The sequence below is a fragment of the Saccostrea cucullata genome, unplaced genomic scaffold, assembly GCF_032062105.1.
Source record: "Saccostrea cucullata isolate Sc308-1 unplaced genomic scaffold, CSIRO_AGI_Scuc_v1 ctg127, whole genome shotgun sequence".
NCBI lineage: Eukaryota > Metazoa > Mollusca > Bivalvia > Ostreida > Ostreidae > Saccostrea > Saccostrea cuccullata.
The window spans coordinates 729,242-750,000 of record NW_026940370.1 but is presented as its reverse complement, the minus strand read 5'-3'; the positions used below and the strand labels follow the sequence as shown (position 1 = coordinate 750,000).

The following is a 20,759-nucleotide window of genomic DNA, read 5'->3' as shown; positions in this document are numbered from 1 at the left end:
GAAAATGTTCAATTGTTAACTCGATCACGACAAACGCCAATGGACAAAAAAAAGATAGCAATGGGTCACCTGAGTAGAACAGTAGTTGAATACCAATTCCGATCAGAATAAACAATTAGTCTCTGATGAGACTGTAGCTTTACAGGGTCTGTATGTATAACAAAGGAAAAGTAGCACTTGGGTTTGAAACTTTGCAACAGGCAGCTTTCAATAGAATTATGTATCTTAGTGTAGTCTACTTGTGAGCCAAATTACGCCGGACGCCAGATATCCGGATGCTTCAGTATCCGGACAACATTTCACAGGAACGGAATTTTTAAACGTTAATTTGTCTTGTTTAACTGGTAATTCAGGTATCCGGACGCCTCACATATCCAGACAAATTGACTGGGAACCAAAGCGTCTGGATAAATGAGGTTTCACTGTATATTGAAATCAGATCAAAATTGTAGGAGGAGTGGCATTTTAAAGAATTTTCACAGAAATTTCTATTTTTAGTTACCATGGCATCACTAATCATCGAAATCAAAAACCAATGCAATAAATTATGTATCTTCATGTAGTCTACCGCTACTTGTGTGCCAAGTTATATTGAATCAGACCAAAACTGTATGAAGAGTTACTGTAGTGTTTCAAAGGAATTCCATAGAAATTTCTATTTTAAGTAACCATGGCAACATCGTTCATCGAAATCAAAAACCCATGCACTAAATTATGTATCTTAGTGTAGTCAACTTGAGTGCTATTGAAATCAGCCCAAAACTGTAGACGGAGTAGCATTTTGAAAAATTGTTTACAGACTTACAGACATACAGACAGATGAACAACAGACACATTACTATCGAATAAGCTCTTCTAGTCTCTTACCAGTACAGCTAAAAAAAAATTGAGGCAGCAGTAAAAAATTGGGGCTGGCAGGAATGAGAATCTAGGAATATTTTTATTATGGTCTAAAATATTCAACTTGTAAATGATAGAACTATCTCTGAGGATTAAAAGACATGTTTTATTTTTAGCTCTACTGGTCAGAGACCAGAAGAGCTTATGCGATAGTAATGAGTCCGGCGTCCGTCCGTCCGTCCGTCTGTCTGTCTAGCTGTCCGTCTGTCTGTAAACTCAAAATGCTACTCCTCCTACAGTTTTGGTCACTAATTTCAATATAACTTGGCACACAAGTACTAAACTCAAGATACATAATTCTGTGTAATTTCGATGTACGGTGTTGCCGTGGTTACTAAAAATAGAAATTTCTGTGAAATTCTACTCCTCCTACAGTTTTGGTCTGATTTCAGTATAACTTGGCACACAAGTAAAACTTACATAATTCTGTATATCGGTTTTTGATTTTTATTTGCCGTGGTTACTAAAAATAGAAATTTCTGTGAAATTCTAAAATGCTATCCTCCTACAGTTTTGGTCTGATTTCTTAACTTGGCACACAAGTAGAATGATACATAATTCTGTGTATCGGTTTTTGATTTTGATGAACGGTGTCTCTAAAAATAGAAATTTCTGTGAAATTCTTTCAAAATGCTACTCCTCCTACAGTTTTGGTTTGATTTCATTATAAACTTGGCACACAAGTAGACTACACTAAGATACATAATTCTGTGTATCGGTTTTTGATTTCAGAGTTGCCGTGGTTACTAAAAATAGAAATTTCTGTGAAATTCTTTCAAAATGCTATTATTTTGGTCTGATTTCAAAACTCACACAAGTTCACTGATCATTATTAAAGTACTTTTCTCTTCCTTTGCTATATACCAAGTGTTTAGACCTTATTAATTTTTCTTCAATTATACCTGTTTACCTTAATTGCAATTTCATAATGCAAGTTCTCCATGACCAGGACCTTAAGGGGAACATTTTAAAATGGAAATGAAAGCACTAAGTCTTCTATTATATTTAAATCTTCAAATGGAACATCAAGTGTTAAACAATCAATTGATATATCTACAGGGCCATTTTATACATAAAGTCAATCAAGCGCTTTGATTTGTAACTGGAAGACAAAAATTCAAACTAATTTACGAATCAAATCTGGAAATCAGGAGATTTTCGGGATGATCAGCAAAAATAGGGAGCAGAAGCATGACCTTCTTTGTTTGCAGCTAGCTTTTTGACTGCAAAGCTTCAACTAAAACCAGTAAAAGTGTATCGTATACTTTAGGTCAGACGGCACCTTCCTGAAAAATATATAATTTTTCCCATGGCAAGAATTTGTCATTGAAGTCTAGGTACTTAAACAAGTTTCCTCAGAAAAAATTAATTGATAGGTTGCCACAGGTTTTACGTATTAAAAAATTTAACAAGATGCCGCCAAAGACATAGATAGCTTGGAAGTATTTAAAAGAACAACTGATTCGATACCTGTAACATGTAATTTATGTGAATTGGAGTTATCGTGTAAGGTTGTGACTTCAAATTTCTAAATAATTATTCTCCTTGATCGGGACATAATTATATCGGGTGATATTTAAAATTGAAACTTAATATTTTTTTCCGTATTTTTTATCCCATTTGGGTAGTTATTCACAATATCTTTGTGTTTTATTGGCCTATATCACAATTTTTGGTGTACTTATATTTAAAAACATATTGAAAACAATGTAGAAATCACAAGAGAATGACAAATATGCATAATTATTTATAATATAATACCAAGAAATACAAAAGACATATTTGAGGAACGTGCCGTCTGACCTTACTGGAACTATTATACTCAGGTGACCATTAAGGCCCTTGGGTCTCTTGTTTGGCCTCTTGGAGCAAGGAAGTGTTCAATCACCAGATAGAAATTTGATGATGGCAGAGTAGTAAAAAAATTATAAGAACATTAATACAAAGACTGCTTTGCAAGGGTTGTGGCCCATTGGCCTCAAAAATGACAGACTTGGTCAAATTGTGTGTATATAACAGTATTTTATTTTTTATTCAGCTTTCAACAAATCTCTGCCAGACGAGCTGATGAGATGGCCTCAGGTGGACACCCCAATCCTCGAAGACTTGCTGATGAATGACACCCTTGACACAGGCATCTTTGTTCAGAACCATGAGGAGAGAAGGTCATCAAGTCAGCTCAGCAATGGATTCTCTGTCAATTCAACCCCAGCATATCAAGGCAAAGATTTCAGCTACTCTTATCAATTTCCACCAACCACATGGAGCAGTGGAGAAGTCAGTGGTAATCACAGCAACACCACCGCCAGCTGTCGATACGTTGACAATCCATTTGCTTTCGGGATGCCATGGGAGAAGTCTCCAGCAGCACCACCTGACATCATGAGATCTGCATTCTCTTCAACTTCTTCATCTGCCTCCTCCTCCTCCTTACCTCAGATCAACTCAGGATTCCAGGACCTCACCATATCTTCAGCAGCATCCTCTTCATCTCCCATTGACTCAGGATTTCAGGACTTTTCTGCCTCGGCCTATCCTCCAGTGTTCCAGGAGATGGAAGATCTTCCAGACTCTGCCCCCATGTGGACACCATCGGAGTCCGAGAGCCAGCCACCGGTAGAATTTGTCAACTTCATGAAAGCATATCACACTTGGATGAGGTACAAACAGAGGAATTTTCCCAATGCTCCCCGGACTCCCACAATTCCAACTCCCTTTCATAGCCAGGAAGACAGGGGATGTGCCCTTTGTAAGAAGAACCGCAAGCCTCAGTCCTTCTACTCCACCCATGTACTGAAGGATAACAATGGAGTGGTCATTTGTCCAGTCCTGAGGGAATTCACCTGTCCCAAATGTGGAGCAACTGGGGACCGTGCCCATACCCTTCGTCACTGTCCCATCGCCAGAAAGGAAAACCACATCTAGGATTCAACTCGGGGAGAAAAGTGATGAAGCTTAAAGGAAGTGATCAAGCTAAGAGAATGTGACTATGAGTACAGATATCACTTGGCATACTTAACATTCCATGAACTCTTACAATTCAAACACCCTTTCAAGGCCAGACAGACGGGGGGCTGTTAAGATATTTCATTATGAAAATATATACATATATACCGATTGCGTCTCAGGGTAATTTCATTCATCGAAGAACACAAGTAGATTAAAAATTCTCCATTTTAATGATTTTAATTAAATAATTTCAATTCCCTGTACATTTTTTGATTTTCTATTTACGCATCAAACATATTTTGCTTATAACATTTTATTTTCTATGATGTAGAATATAATAAAATGTGTATTGTTAATTGATAAGTGTGTACATGTAATAGATGTCAATTACTCAGTGTATTAAAACCAACAAATTTTTATCATCAGATGAACCAGTGTAATCAATATTTGTATAAAATGTAAATTACCTGTAGAAAATGTAGTTAAAATGCTGTAATATAGCATAGCTTTTTTCTCCATTATGTAATTCATCACATGACAACAACATTATACTAAGAAATACTATCTAAATGGTGGAGAGTTTGTTCAATATCATCATTTTTTCATGTTTGACTATTTCATTTGTACGACAATCATGAGAGACTTTCAGTTACTTGGATGTTTTTGATACAATATGTGCCTTTTTGTAATTATTTATTTTTACAAAAATTAATAGTAGCTACAAATAGATTAGAATATTGTGATTTTTTTCAATTGTTAAAAAATCGAATAAATTTTATAAAATAAAGCAAACAAGTCTTTCTAGTTTTACTTACCAGCCTAATTTTGCAAATGTATTGTTGACGAAGTAATCTCCAATGTAGTCCAAATCATGGAACCTCTTCTTATCATAAGGTCGTTCATTTACCATCTTGAGTTTACTCTAACCAAAAAAAAAGTTGATAATCAAAAAGAAATCCTCCAGTGACTTGCCAACATCATTGTCATTTTAGTGACTATCATTACAAATTGTTTACAATGAGATTTATGATGAGCATAAATATGTTGGTACCTAAATAAAGGCCTTGTTATAAGGAATGCACATGTAAAATATGAAAGCCTAAGCTAGACCAAATCAAAAGTTATGAGCAAGGTTAAAGTGTTAGTGGACAGACAGACAGATGAAGAGGGTGAAAATTTTATACCCCAAATCTTCAGTTATGGGGGCATAAACTTTCTTATTTTGAAGACTAGGAGTAGACAAATGATGTACCCTATATGCAATTTCTTTCTTTGCCAAAAAATTTCGGAAGTTCTACAAGTGGTATTTTTAGCTCACCTGAGCCGAAGGCTCAAGTGAGCTTTTCTGATCACATTTTGTCCGTCGTCCGTCCGTCTGTCCGTCTGCCTGTCCGTCTGTAAACTTTTCATATTTTCGACTTCTTCTCAAGAACCACTGGGCCAATTTTGACCAAACTTGGTACAAAGCATCCTTGGGTGAAGGAGAATTTAAATTGTTAAAATGAGGGGCCAAGTTCCCTCACAAGGGGAGATAATCAAGAAAAGACAAAAATAAGGTTGGGTCATTAAAAAATCTTCTTCTCAAGAACCACTGGGCCAGAAAAGCTGAAACTTATGTGGAAGCATCCTGGGGTAGCGTAGATTCTAAATTGTTCAAATTATGACCCCCGGGGATAGGGAGGGGTCACAATGGGGAATCAAAGTTTTACATAGAAATATATAGGAAAAATCTTTGAAAATCTTCTTCTCAAGAGCCACTGGGCCAGAAAAGCTGAAACTTATGTGGAAGCATCCTGGTATAATGCAGATTCTAAATTGTTCAAATCATGACCCCCGGGGGTAGGGCGGGGCCACAATAGGGAATCAAAGTTTTTCTTAGAAATATATAGGAAAAATTTTTAAAATCTTCTTCTCAAGAACCACTGGGCCAGAAAAGCTGAAACTTATATAGAAGCATCCTTGGGTAGTGTAAATTCTAAATTGTTCAAATCATGACCCCCGGGGGTTGGGCGGGGCCACAATGGGGAATCAAAGTTTTACACAGAAATATATAGGAAAAATTTAAAAATCTTCTCAAGAACCACTGGGCCAGAAAAGCTGAAACTTATACAGAAGTATCCTTAGGTAGTGTAGATTCTAAATTGTTCAAAAAAGGTCATGACCCCGGGGGTTGCCTGGGGCCACAATGGGGAATCAAAGTTTTACATAGAAATATGTAGGAAAAATTTAAAAATCTTCTCAAGAACCACTGGGCCAGAAAAGCTGAAACTTATACAGAAGTATCCTTAGGTAGTGTAGATTCTAAATTGTTCAAATCATGACCCCGGGGGTTGGGCGGGGCCACAATGGGGAATCAAAGTTTTACATAGAAATATGTAGGAAGAATCTTCTTCTCAAGAACCACTGGGCCAGAAAAGCAGAAACTTATGTGGAAGCATCCTGGGAAAGTGTAGATTCTAAATTGTTCTAATCATGACCCCCAGGGGTAGGACGGGGCCACAATGGGGAATCAAAGTTTTACAATGTTGAATCAAAGCATCCTATGGTAGTATAGATTTCAGATCGGTGATGATCAGTGGGGTAAGGTGGGGTCACAATATGTATTACAAGGGGGAAATCTGGTAAAGAACGGAATGTTCAAAGCTTCTCAGGTGAGCGATGTGGTCCATGGGCCTCTTGTTTTCATACTCTACCAGAAATTAAATCCAAGCAATATGCAGTCTTTGATCTATAAAGTTATTCTGCAAAACTAAAAAGTGCCTGTATTGAAAACTGGGGGAGGAGTTAAATTAATTTTCACTAATTCTTAATTATCTCCTTGTGAAAGACGGTATGGTTCTTCATTTAAACAAGCTTAAATCCCCTTCTCTAAAATTCTCCTAAAGATAGTTTTTTTTGGGGGGGGGGGGGGGGGGTGAAATTTGCCCAGTGATCTGATGAAAAATTACTGAAAACTTTCATATGCATTTGATTGTAAAAAGTTCAGCATTGAATTGATTATATAGTTAAAATGCTAATCAGCAAGGGTGCCTCTAAAATGTGAAAATCTTGATAAGAAAATCAGATGGAAAGACAGATACAATTGTAGAAAAAAATGTGAACAGGCCTGGGGGCCATAAAACTTAGATGAGCTCACTTTTGATCTTAGTCTCACTTTTTAGCTCACCTGAGCTGAAGTGAGCTTTTCCAATCAAAATTTGTCTGTTGTTGTTGTCATTGTAAACTTTTCACATTTTCATCTTCTAAAGAATCACTGGGCCAATTTCAACCAAACTTGCCACAAAGTATTCTTGGGTAAAGGGAATTCAAGTTTGTTCAAATGAAGGGCAACGCCTTCTTCAAAGGGGAGATAATTATGAATTAATGATAAATTAATGGTATCTTTTAAAAATCTTCTTCTCAAGAACCACTGGGCCAGGAAAGATGAAACTCATGTGGAAGCATCCTCATGTAGTGTAGATTCATGTTGTTCAAATCATGACCCCCAGGGGTAGGGTAGGGCCACAATGGGGTATCAAAGTTTGACATAGGAATACATAGGTAAAATCTTAAAAATCTTCTTCTCAAGAACCAATGGGCCAGGAAAGATGGAAATCATGTAGAATCATCCTCTGGTACATGTGTAGTGTAGATTCCAGTTTGTTTAAATCATGACCCCCGGGGTAGGTACGTGGAGCCACATTACGTATCAAAGTTTAACATATTAGGAATACATAGGAAAAATCTTTAAAAAACTTTTTCTCAAGAATCACTGGGCCAGGAAAGATGAAAATCATGTAGAAGCAGCCTCTGGTAGTGAAGATTCCAGTATATTATAATCATGACCCCCGGGGGTAGGGTTGGGCCACAATGGGGTATCAAATTTTAACATATTAGGAATACATAGGAAAAATCTTTTTCTCAAAGACACCATGTGTGTGATCATAGTTATAATAAATTGGAAGCATCTTCTGAATGTGTAGATTCAAGTTAAATTTGTTCAAATTATGACCCTTAGGGGTAGGGGGCACAATGGGGGATCAAAGTTTAACAAAGGAATACATTTGAAAAGTCTTTAAATATCTTCCTCTCAAGAACAGCAAAACCATAATTGGTCATAATTATATGGAAGCATGATTCAAGTTTGTTTAAATCATAACCCCTGGGGCAAGGGTGGGCCATTATGGGTGATCAAACTGGGATAACATAGGGAAAAAATCTTTAAATTTCTTCTTCTTGAGAACAGCAAAGTTGTGATTGGTCATAGTTAATATATGGAAGCATCCTCAGGTAGTGTAGATTCAAGTTTGTTCAAATCATGACCCCCGGGGATAGAGTGGGACCAAAACGGGGTATCAGAGTTTTGCATAGGAATGCATGAGAAAAATTGTTAAAATTCATGACAAAGCCATGATAATCATCAATTTAAAAGCATCACTAAAATGGATCATAACAATAAACAACAAAGCCATTCTGTGTCATATTAATATTCAATAGCATTCTTAGAAAGTGTAAATTTAAGTTTGTTCAAATACCACCTCCCCCTCACTCTTCCTACCTTGAACCCACTTTTATAATATATTCAATACTGAACTGATTTTTGGTTTTACCTAGCTAGTTGCTCAGGTGAGTGATGTGACCCCTGGGCCTCTTGATCGGTATTATATATATATTTCATGTAGTGGAGAAAACCATTGTCATCCGAGGCGCAGCCGAGGTTGACAATGGTTTTCGAGGGGTGAAAATTTTCAATGTTACACTCCACTATATGCAATATTTATCATATTATACTGAATGTTTATACAAATAAATATAACAGTGAACCGTGCGCGCACAAATTCTGCGCAGTTGCTATTTTTTGGAATACCAACCGTCGTCAAGCAATGTTGACTGTTGCTACGTTGGAGGGCTTGGGTTCATTATTCAGCGGGTAATAGTATTTTTTAACAAATGTTTCTCGACCAATCAGATTCAACTACTTTACATGAAAGTATAATATACATGTATATTCCTTTGTTAAAAGAGAGACTGAGATCAAGAATGAGCTTGCCTAAGTTTTATGGCCCCCAGGCCAGAAAAGCTTAACTGAGATTTCTGCTAAGTTGAGTTAAAAAAAAACTGTTTATTCATAAGACCTTTTATCACAAGTAGTTAGAATGATGAGACTTATTGTATAATTTCTGAAACAGTAAAAACCTTTTTTATCTCACCCAGTAGCTATTTGATGGCAAAAGTTTAATACTGCCTTCCTCAGAAATCGTATGAATGTATGTATGATCCACATCACCATTAACATAAGTAAAAGTCTGGGCCTTGGCATCTTGGTAATTAACTGCTCTCTGACTTGTAGGTTGTAAGGTGGTACTAGTGTTGCACTTGATCAAGAGTGGATTAGAGGGTATCACACAATGGCTACAAAATTTATATTTTAAATAATAAGCAATTGATAAAATTTTGACACACTTTCTATAATGTGGCAAGTTTTTTTTTTTTTTTTTTTTTTTAACATTCTTCATATGCATGTTTAATAATGCATGGCAGAAGTGTGAGCAGCAATCCTACCATTAGAGTAAAGATTACAAAGAATAATTGTTGAAGTTTAAAATATGATCCTTCAATTGTTTTTTGAGAGTTTTTTTTCCATTCACAAAGTTGATGAATAAAATTTGAAAGTTAATGCATTCTAGGCATGTATCAGAATCTCAATTTAATACCATGACTACATCCCTTGTTGAAGTTTAAAATATGATCCTTCAATTGTTTTTTGAGAGTTTTTTTTCCATTCACAAAGTTGATGAATAAAATTTGAAAGTTAATGCATTCTAGGCATGTATCAGAATCTCAATTTAATACCATGACTACTTCCCTTGTACATGTGGAGTTCAAAGTTCCTATCATTTAGACTAGATTTTATGAACTTATAAAAAAAAGGGGGATGCACAGTAACAAACCTGGTACCATTCTCTAACATAAAGGCAAGATGCCTCCACTTCCTTGTGACCCAGCCTGCAGAATCATCCACGCCCCCAGGGAAGTAGTCCAATATCTGGGTCATCAGAAACGGACTGCTCTGGGCAACTTCTATGTAATACTAAAATAGTAATATAAATACAGGAATCATATTTATATGTCTTTTCCCATCAGAATTAAAAATGTGAAAAATAACATAAAATTCAAAAGAAAAGATTCAATATTTTAGTCATTTTCTTGTATGTTTATGCAAGTTACTAAAGGTACCTGTTACCCATTTTTCCTTGAATCATGAAGAAAATTTCTAATTTTTACAGTTTAACATTGATATACATTACATACACTCTGCAGAAATGAGAAGTATGTTCAAGTATTAAGATAATGAAAGTGTGACTCACTCACAATGTGTTTAGGACACATATTTTACATACAAGGAGGAAAAGAGAGACCCCTTTTTTCTGAGAAGAGCATTTAATTTTGTACAATGTGTAAAGATTTCATTTAAGGGGGAGGAGAGGGGGGGTCTTTAGCAGTATGATTATCATGTCATGTTGTTGTACTAAAAACCTTTTCACCCAAAATAAGGTAGCATCTCCCCTTGACAATCACATGATTTAATAATAATTTTAACATGATTTAATTTTTTTCATATTTATTTTATCTAACTCCCCTTTTGCCAACAATTTGAAAATGGCTGCTTGAATGCACATCCCTAGTGTTCAAAATTTCTGTGTTTGAGACATAAATTGTCAACTGTAATTGCTGACTAGAACTTACTTCAGAAACTTTAACTTTTTCTTTCATTCTACAAGATATGAAAATAAATTAATGTCCATTTGTAATGCATTGGTAAATGATTTTCTCCAGTCCCTAGATCACTACAGATAACTTACAGGTAAATGATCGAGTCTTGTGACAGTACAGTTTTCTATGACTTTGTAAGGAACCTTCCCTTCACCAAAAATCAGGGCATAGATGTTCACCAAGTCACTAACTGGCACAAACCTAGCCAAAAAGAAATTTTGCTTTGCCAATCAAATCACTCTAATTTACACTTCATATTTTTACATGATTGTTTTTATTTCCAATTCCCATCCTTACCATTCAAGAAATGGTCTGACGTGATCAAGGTTGAGATCATAACTATAAGCCAACACAACATCACTACCTTTAAAGAAAAATGGTTTTGGGATGAAAAATAGACTTTGTTTAAAATAATTATTTTTATTTTTAATCTAAACATAACTTCCAAAATGCTCACCCAGTTCAGCATAAAAGGCAGCTTCTGTAAAATTTCCATGGAAATTTAACTACAACATAATAAACCACATCATTCAAAGTATAATTACTTATCATAGAAGAGTTACAATTTAGAGATAAAATCTTACATTCAATGAAGCTCTAAACACTATCAAAAAAGCTTTTCAGACTTGGAGAAAAATACATCATATATAAAGATGTTAATTTTCAACAAAAGGTATTTGCCTTAAATTATTTCTACAGGAATAATATTCAAAGACAATTAATGGACTACAATCTATATGTATTCATGAGAATCACTGTTTTATACTTAAATTAAGACTGTAAATTAATGAAAATAATGAATTCATTTACCCAGTACTTATTCTTGGTCTGATATAATATGAGGAATATTGTGCAGTTAGCTGTATTTTCCCCCTTATTTCTAAGGGCAGATCACTCTACCTGAATAAAACTACCCCATTAAAGTAGGTCCAGTGTGCAGTGTTTAGAGCTTCCCTTACTAATTTCATTTATGCAAGAACATGGTAAATCTAAAAACCTGTTAAATTTTAAAGTGACATTTGCAACAAAAATATATTTGTTAATAACTGTAAATTATAAAATTTAAGATCATATTTATATATCAATACAATTTGATAATAAAAACTTATCTATGAACAAACTGTGATTCATACTTTAGCCATCATAATCAGAAACCCTGCTGTACGTCCTCCCCATACCATAGGTATAAATTAGACACCTGATGAGACATAACTCCATATAAAAAAGCCACCAGTTTCCTGCATGGTTTCCTGAAACAAAATGGAGTAACATCTTTGAACATTTGATTAAATTGTTTCACACATTTCATCACATTTTACTCTTTAATGCTGTTAAAAAATTAATATACAGTCTACAAAAATAAATTTGCATTGATTACCTTACCTATACATCTGATTTTTAAATCGCTTAAAAAATATAGGTTGCAAAGAATTCGGTAATTTTTACAATACATGTATAACCAAAAGACCCCCAAAAAATACCTGTCTCAGCGAATGTGAAATTAAAAATTTGGGATATAGCACCCTTGCTTATCAGAACTATGCACTTAAGGACTCATAAGTGGTCAGAACTTTTTTGGATCAAATATTATTTCAATATAAAAACACATTCCAAAAAAAAAAACTAAGCACTTCTTTATTTTTTTTTGGCTTAAAATCCTGATAGAGTAAAGAAGAGCACTTTCAAAAAACACATGTAACGGTACTTTCACTTTATGATCCATCAAACCCCCTTCCTAGAAGAAGAATCCCTGCCCCTTATGAATTTCATAATTTTGGTAGAGGATGTACTGTATACAGGGTTATTTTCGCCCCCATGTTATTTTCGCCCTTTTGCTCCTGCGAACAATTTTGCCCCATTTCAAATTCGCCCATTCATAGTTCTGTTTAAGAAATTATGCTGAGTAATTTGAATTTGCCCCATTTTAAATTCGCCCAATCAAGAAGAGGACAAAGGGGGCAAAAATAAAATGGGAGCGAAAATTTCCCTGTATACAGTAATTCTTATTACAAACATGCCAACAGTTTGACTGCTTGGTGTCCAGCAGTAGATGTAGAAGGTTTTTAAAGATTGCAGTAATTTTGTTAGATTAAACCAAACTTCTCAGACCTGAGAGTGGTGGTGGTGGGTGGGGGGTGGGGTGGGGGTTAGACTGTGCATGAAATTCATTTCTTTTATGTTGCCCTTCACCAATAGATCCTATATACCAAATATAACTGGTTCAAGGGTTCCAGAGAAGAATTTAAAAATGTTTCAAATGTTAACACATAATGAATGAGAAAAAATGCAACATGCATGACAACAGATGGAAAGAGAAAGCAATGGAAACGAATAACAATTGAGTGACTTAGGTGTCCTAATTTAAAAAAAAAAAAACAAGTAAAAAAATTAATATCAATTATAAAACTTAAAGTTAAGAGTTTATAATGACTTACAGAATTCTAAGGTTTGGGATACTTTTGAAGAATGTATTGTACAGTCACATTTAAGAATGTGGTTGACTTAGTTACATCAGAAACAAAGCTGTAATTTCCTGCACGAAAAGTTACAATTTGATTAATATAGAAAGTGCTGCTTTTTCACTTCATCCTGTTAAACAAACTTACTTTTAGTACATTGAGAGTCATAGAACATGTAAAATATGTAAATTACCTTCAGTACACAGAGAGTCATAGAATATGTAAATTACCTTCAGTACACTGAGAGTCATAGAATGTGTAAATTACCTACAGTACACTAAGAGTCATAGAATATGTAAATTACCTTCAGTACACTGAGAGTCATAGAATATATATTTCCATTTCTAATTTTTCTCTCTGTGATAACTCTTTGAAAGTTAGCGGAGTTAATTTCTTGATAATTTTACCGGAATGTAAATTAATAGGCAGGTCAATAGGTCAGGAGCTAAGGAGGCCTAAAATGCATGCAAATCTCGTGTGCATCTGTCTCTGAGTCTGACGCTAAGGAGGCCAAATATGCATGAAAATCTCGTGCGGCTGCCGTTGTGTTTGACATCAGTGGGCGAGGACTATTAAAATTGGGATGGGAATCCTCATGTACCGGTAATTTAAATTTATGTCTTCATTTTTAAAGTCTTAATCTACAAATTTATTTTACAAGGAAATGGAAATATAAGGAATCACTGTCTAGTTAGTATAGTATGCCAGGGAAATCCACAATAGCGGGAAACATAGGATAATTTATGCATAACGGGCTTCGCCCGTTATGCAAATTATCCCATGTTTCCCATTTTTTTTGATGCCCTAGCATACTATACAAACTAGACAGTGATTCCTTATTAGTAAATTACCTACAGTACATTGAGAGTCATAGAATGTGTAAATTACCTTCAGTACACTGAGAGTCATAGAATGTGTAAATTACCTACAGTACATTGAGAGTCATAGAATGTGTAAATTACCTACAGTGCACTGAGAGTCATAGAATGTGTAAATTACCTACAGTACATTGAGAGTCATAGAATGTGTAAATTACCTACAGTGCACTGAGAGTCATAGAATGTGTAAATTACCTTCAGTACACAGAGAGTCATAGAATGTGTAAATTATCTACAGTGCACTGAGAGTCATAGAATGTGTACATTACCTTCAGTACTTTGAGAGTTATCTAATATGTAAATAACCCTCAGTACACTGAGACTGAGAGTCATAGAATATGTAAATTACCTTCAGTACACTAAGAGTCATAGAATATGTAAACTACCTACAGTACACTGAGAGTCATAGAATGTGTAAATTACCTACAGTGCACTGAGAGTCATAGAATATGTAAATTACATTCAGTACACAGAGAGTCATAGAATGTGTAAATTACCTACAGTACACTGAGAGTCATAGAATTTGTAAATTACCTAAAGTACACAGAGAGTCATAGAATGTATAAATTACCTTCAGTACTCTGAGAGTCATAGAATATGTAAATTACCTACAGTACACTGAGAGTCATAGAATGTGTAAATTACCTTCAGTACACAGAGAGTCATAGAATGTGTAAATTACCTTCAGTACACTGAGAGTCATAGAATGTGTAAATTACCTACAGTACACTGAGAGTCATAGAATGTGTAAATTACCTACAGTGCACTGAGAGTCATAGAATATGTAAATTACTTACAGTACACTGAGAGTCATAGAATGTGTAAATTACCTTCAGTACACTACGAGTCATAGAAGGTATAAATTACCTTCAGTACACTGAGAGTCATATAATATGTAAATTACCTACAGTATACTGAGAGTCATAGAATGTGTAAATTACCTAAAGTACACTGAGAGTAATAGAATATGTAAATTACCTACAGTACACTAAGAGTCATAGAATATGTAAATTACCTTCAGTACACTGAGAGTCATAGAATATATATTTCCATTTCTAATTTTTCTCTCTGTGATAACTTTTTGAAAGTTAGCGGAGTTAATTTCTTGATAATTTTACCGGAATGAAAATTAATAGGCAGGTCAATAGGTCAGGAGCTAAGGAGGCCTAAAATGCATGCAAATCTCGTGTGCATCTGTCTCTGAGTCTGACGCTAAGGAGGCCAAATATGCATGAAAATCTCATGCGGCTGCCGTTGTGTTTGACATCAGTGGGCGAGGACTATTAAAATTGGGATGGGAATCCTCATGTACCGGTAATTTAAATTTATGTCTGCATTTTTAAAGTCTTAATCTACAATTTTATTTCACAAGGAAATGGAAATATAAGGAATCACTGTCTAGTTAGTATAGTATGCCAGGGACATCAACAATAGTGGGAAACATGGGATAATTTATGCATAACGGGCTTCGCCTGTTATGCAAATTATCCCACGTTTCCCATTTTTTTTGATGCCCTAGCATACTATACAAACTAGACAGTGATTCCTTATATTTCCATTTCCTTGTAAAATAAATTTCATTTCATTTCATTTTAGAATGTAAAACACTGAATAGTATCAGAAAGAATCTTTTACAACCCAGATATTGTAAAACGCCAAATACAATTAAGTTTTGTGAAATTATGTCAACGAAAAATTTAAAATCTTTAAAAAACCTTTGTATATTTATATCTAAAATAAACGACACTGTCTGTCCTTCATAATTTAAATGTTACCATACCCTCTTTTCTTTTTTTTTTTATCTTTTTTCATTGTATGTTTATTGCTATACTTTGCACATATGTTATGCCTCTCATTTATGCTATTGTATCATAATTATATTTATTATTTTTCTTACAAACGACTAATTTATACATTATACCTCATGTACCACTGATGTTGGTGTGAGTGAAATAAATGAACTTGAACTTGAACTTGAAAATAAAAGAGTCATAGAATATGTAAATTACCTACAGTACTCAGAGAGTCATAGAATGTGTAAATTACCTTCAGTACACAGAGAGTCATGGAATGTGTAAATAACCTTCAGTACACTGAGAGTCATAGAAGGTATAAATTACCTTCAGTACACTGAGAGTCATGGAACACATCAGGGTAAACACTCCCTCCAAACAAACCATCAGGGTTTTCCCGTATAATCTTGAAATAAACATAATTATAGAAAAGATTTAATACATACAAGTGTAACTCATTAAATATTGTGAAAGAAAACACTTTTGTTACAAAAAATTTTTGAATGCAAGTTAAACTCCAAGGTCAAAAGTTCAAAATTCTTGGAACCCAATGCAAGATCTCACAAGGAATTCACCCTTGTGATATGAAAGCCTTAATACATGTACTAATGGTTCAAATGTTATGTCCAAGGTTAATTTTTTTGAAGAGGGTCAAACTCTACAGTCAAAGTCAAAAGGTAAAAATTGTTGCTATCCAAAGGAAGGATTTGTCACAAAAGATAAAGAGCTCTGTGAAATTTGAAAGCCCTAATACTAAAAGCTTAAAAGTTATGATGAGGTTAAAACATTTTAAAAGTGAGTTTAACTCTAAGGTCATGGTCAAAACCTTAAAGGTGAAATATTTTATACTCAAATGCAAGATCTTGCCACAGTGAATACACTTGTGAAGTATGAAAGCCCTAAAACCAACTTTTCAAATGGTTAAGTGAGGAAATCTTAGGTAAAAGTGAACCAAACTCCAAGGTCAAGGTCACCAGGTCAAATCTTGTGGTATTTAAAGTATGAAAGGTCTTGTCACAAGGAATACTTCTGTGAAATATGAAAGCCATTAAGCTTCATCCAAATGGCAGCTTATAGGGAGGGTTGAAGTTTCTTAATGCAAATGGTAAGTATGAAAATCCTAGTACCAACTGTTCAAAAGTTAAAATTATGAGCAAGTCATTAAAGTTTGTTTTTTTTTTTTTTTTTGTAAAAGGGGTCAAACTCCAAGGTCAAGAAGAGGAGGTCAAATTTGGTGGTGCCATATTGGTCTTGTCACAAAAAATATACCTGTGAAGTATGACAGTCAAAGCCCAACCCACCCAAAAGTTATGGACAATGTTAAATTTTGTGGTCAAACAGACAGACAGACAGGACAAAAACTATATACCCCGAATCTTCAATCACGGGGGTACAAAAAAATCTATGAGCAATATATAAGTACCTTTCCTGCACTCTGAGGATTGTTCTCTCCATCGAAATAAACAGATGACCTGTAGCCTGCATGATCAATATAAAACATGAAGAAATAACCTGGCACAATGATTTCTAAAGTAATACCGGGTATTTGATTCTGTTCAAGTCTAGTTTTCAATGAGTATAGCATGGTTATAAAAGCTATGAATAATTTACTTATAATTCCATGAGAGATGAATCCAAATCCACACACCAAACAAACTGTTTGGAAGAGAACAATCAGGACTAGTGTGTATGACATGGAGGCTGACATCTTGATAAGTCATGTGAAGCATCACGTGATATTTCAAAAGGAGCGAATTTTTCCATTGAGCGGATCAAAAATTGTAAAAATCTCATTTCTAATCATATTGGGATTGGGGGCTATCACTGTCAAACAACGATGTAATAAAATGGAAAATACATTTTTTTTAATAATGTTCAAATTGTGCTACTTGAACAGTAAAGTTCTGTTGAACATTGATTATCATGAGTTACAAGGATTCGCTCCCCCAACCGCGTTAACCGCGGGGTCCTCGATTCAAATTACTACATTCGGAACTCTCTAGATTGTTCCTAGTAAATGCACTATGCGAGTTATCGCCCGTGTTTCTTTCTGCTACATTACGAATACACGGAACGAATTCTATCGTTAAACCGGGTCCGTAGGACAATATCATTTTAACGATAGAACATTCTATCTACACTGGACAATGCCCTTAATCCTAAATCTGCGCCTTGAACCACTCACTCTCTTTTATCTCTCTCTCTCATCTAAACACATTTTTTGACCTTATCGGCGCTAATAGAGTTATCCACCTGATGAGAGGATGATAAATAAATAATATAAATATTTTAAAGAAGAACGTGCTATAAGTGATAAGTCTTTTGCTAATCACATTCAATATTGACAAAAGATTTTTACGAAAGCTAAATAGATCACAGTGACTGTTTCATACACAGGTGCTTGAGGACAGGACCCCCCCCCCCCCCTCTTCGATATAGACCTCTGGGCTTTTAATTTTGACTTTTTTCTCATGAATAATCTTTCATTGACATATTTGTGATAAGATCTATACCATCAAATCGAAAAATTACCTAAAACAAACGTTCTATAAAATCTGCCCTATATTCTATATATAAGAATCATGCAACCCTTGTTTATTTATATATAGAGAGTGGGGTAGAAATTTTTATAAAATGTTAGTTTATGCAAATTTTCTGAATTGATAGGATAGATTTTATCACAAATGTGTCATCCATATATAATTTGTGTGAAAAAAGTCTTACACGTCCGGTTGTCTATATTTGGGGGGGGGGGGGTGTCCTGTCCCCAAGCACCTGTGGTTTCATAAACAGATTAATTCTATAACCACGCGTAGGTCAAAATTTTTAAAATTGTACTAACATGTTGTAAAAAAAAAATGGAACAGTTCAAAATCAAAATTAAATATTTTTTAAATATTATTGTTATCTGCTGTTTGAAGTCCATAAGAGAACTGTCTGAAGGGATTCTTGTCATTTTTATCTTATTTAAAATTGAAAAAAAAATTAACAAATTCAAGAAAACAATATCAATAAGTGATCGTATCTTACTCGACCATTTTATTTTAGAAGCAAGGTCAGGTCAAGGTCATTTTCTTTTTCCATGGACATTTAGCATAAAAATACTTTTACCAATCATCTGAAGCCTACTTTTTTTGTTAACTCATAACCAATAATTTGCAAATTGGTTAAGCAATCTTTTGAATGAAAATGTTTTTGTACAACAGGCCGTCCCTTCCTCCTCTCAGTCACACCCCTTTGTGATGCACTGATTGCACCTCCCCCCAAAAAAATCACATTAAAAAGAAGCCCCTGTCCCTACCCCTTAAAAGAATATTTTTGGATAATTTTCCTGCATTTTTAAAGGGAAGGAGAAAGAATCGTCTGGTGAGTTGTCTGGCCCTCAGAAACAGAACTAATTCATGAGATCAATCAATCAGAGTTTTTGTTTTGTAATTTATTTAGGCAAAAACGTCAAAAACAATAATTCGTGCAATTTAAATTATGAACAACCCATTAGTTACATATTAAACAAGAGGCCCGTGGGTCACATCGCTCACTTGAGCAACTTTGGCCACGCTAGCTGTTCTTGAACGTTGTTCCCTTTGAAATACCGATTGTGACCTCATCCTACCCAAAGAGGTCATTATTTGAACATTAGAATTTCAATGTAAAAACTTGGATTCCCTATTGTGGCTCTAACCTACCCCCGTGGGCCATGATTTGGACAATATAAACTTGATCTACACTACCTCAGGATGTTTTCACCTAAGCTAAGTTAAGAACTATATAAAATTCATGCTGTGAAAAATCTTGTGCTGCGTTGGCGACTCGATTAATGTCAGGTTGCTGGAATTTCTAACTGATGCGGTCCACGATATGCAACATGAGGCACGCAACATGAGGTGTAAAAAAGATATTTTTTTTTGGCATCTCAATTTTTTTTCTAAGCGATCTAAAGACCTGTGAACTAGTAAAAAATATTTTTTGCCTTTTGACCTTGACCTAAGAGGTTGACTCATTTTTTAAAAAAATTAACCTTGGTCATAACTTTTGAACGTGAACAGTTGTGATACGGACGCTATACTGAGGATCACATATTAATGTTCATCGTAAAAAATCCATAGCACCATTTTGTTGGCGAAATAAATATGACAAATTGAAAAATATGGGAAAAGGATAAGCCCCTTGAATTTATCATAATATTTTAAGTTAATATTGATTAAATATATGTAACGTCAATAGATTCCGATCTTTATTTCAATATATTTGACTTTGAAGTGCAAATAGCTATCACCTTAGTCGGGATTTAAATCCCAAGGTGTATGCTACCATCCTGTTTACCTTCGACCTTGTTTGTCTTTGAATTTTCCCTCCTCTAAACTTCCGATAATCATCAAGCAACGTGGCGCATCATGTGACAAACATGTGATACACAATATAGTGTCAATTATTCTATATTTATCCATCTTTGGTAACGTAAGTATTAGTAACGTAAGTATTTCCTGGCTTTTTAATAGGCTACAGGTATATTTTTTAAATATTGTGAGTGAGCTGCATTTTTTTAACAATAAAACTGTGTGTTATGGGCAAGCATGTAAGCATAATTAATAGAGTCTGACACGTTTATATACTTATAGTAGGACGTAAAACGTATTGCCGAAAATACAACCATTAGAGTTTTATAATACATTTACGTTGAATGAAAATAATTCGATGAAATCAAATATCAAATCCGTTTTAAAAGTGTCTTTAAGTTGTCTACTGTCTGTTTTGAGTAAAAATCAACATTTATTTGCATAAATAAAATATCTGAGTTCAGTTATATAATGTTGTTACGTAGGTTTCACACATCTCGCGACAACAACATGCTGCAAAAAAAATTACATAAACATATGATTTGATATAAGTTTCAGTGATCATTTATTAACTTAATACGATGTGCAATAAATCCATGTGTTTGAGAATGCACACCTATTAAGTTCAAATGGTTTAATTCTGCCTTACTTCTGGTATTTTAACCCAGCGACAGTAACGTATGTATTGTT

General features: G+C 34.6%; 1 protein-coding gene and 1 pseudogene across 1 annotated transcript; one reads left to right on the top strand and one right to left on the bottom strand.

Annotated features, from left to right (window-relative positions):
- The window catches only part of LOC134255272 (phosphatidylinositol-glycan-specific phospholipase D-like), a 42,596-nt pseudogene extending 25,156 nt beyond the window's left edge, over positions 1-17,440 (bottom strand).
- LOC134255207 (nanos homolog 1-like) lies at positions 2,943-3,965 on the top strand. The gene has a single exon (XM_062737715.1). The coding sequence runs from the start codon at positions 2,968-2,970 to the stop codon at positions 3,823-3,825; it is 858 nt and encodes a 285-aa protein (XP_062593699.1). The 5' UTR covers positions 2,943-2,967; the 3' UTR covers positions 3,826-3,965.
- Positions 17,441-20,759: the final 3,319 nt, after the last annotated feature.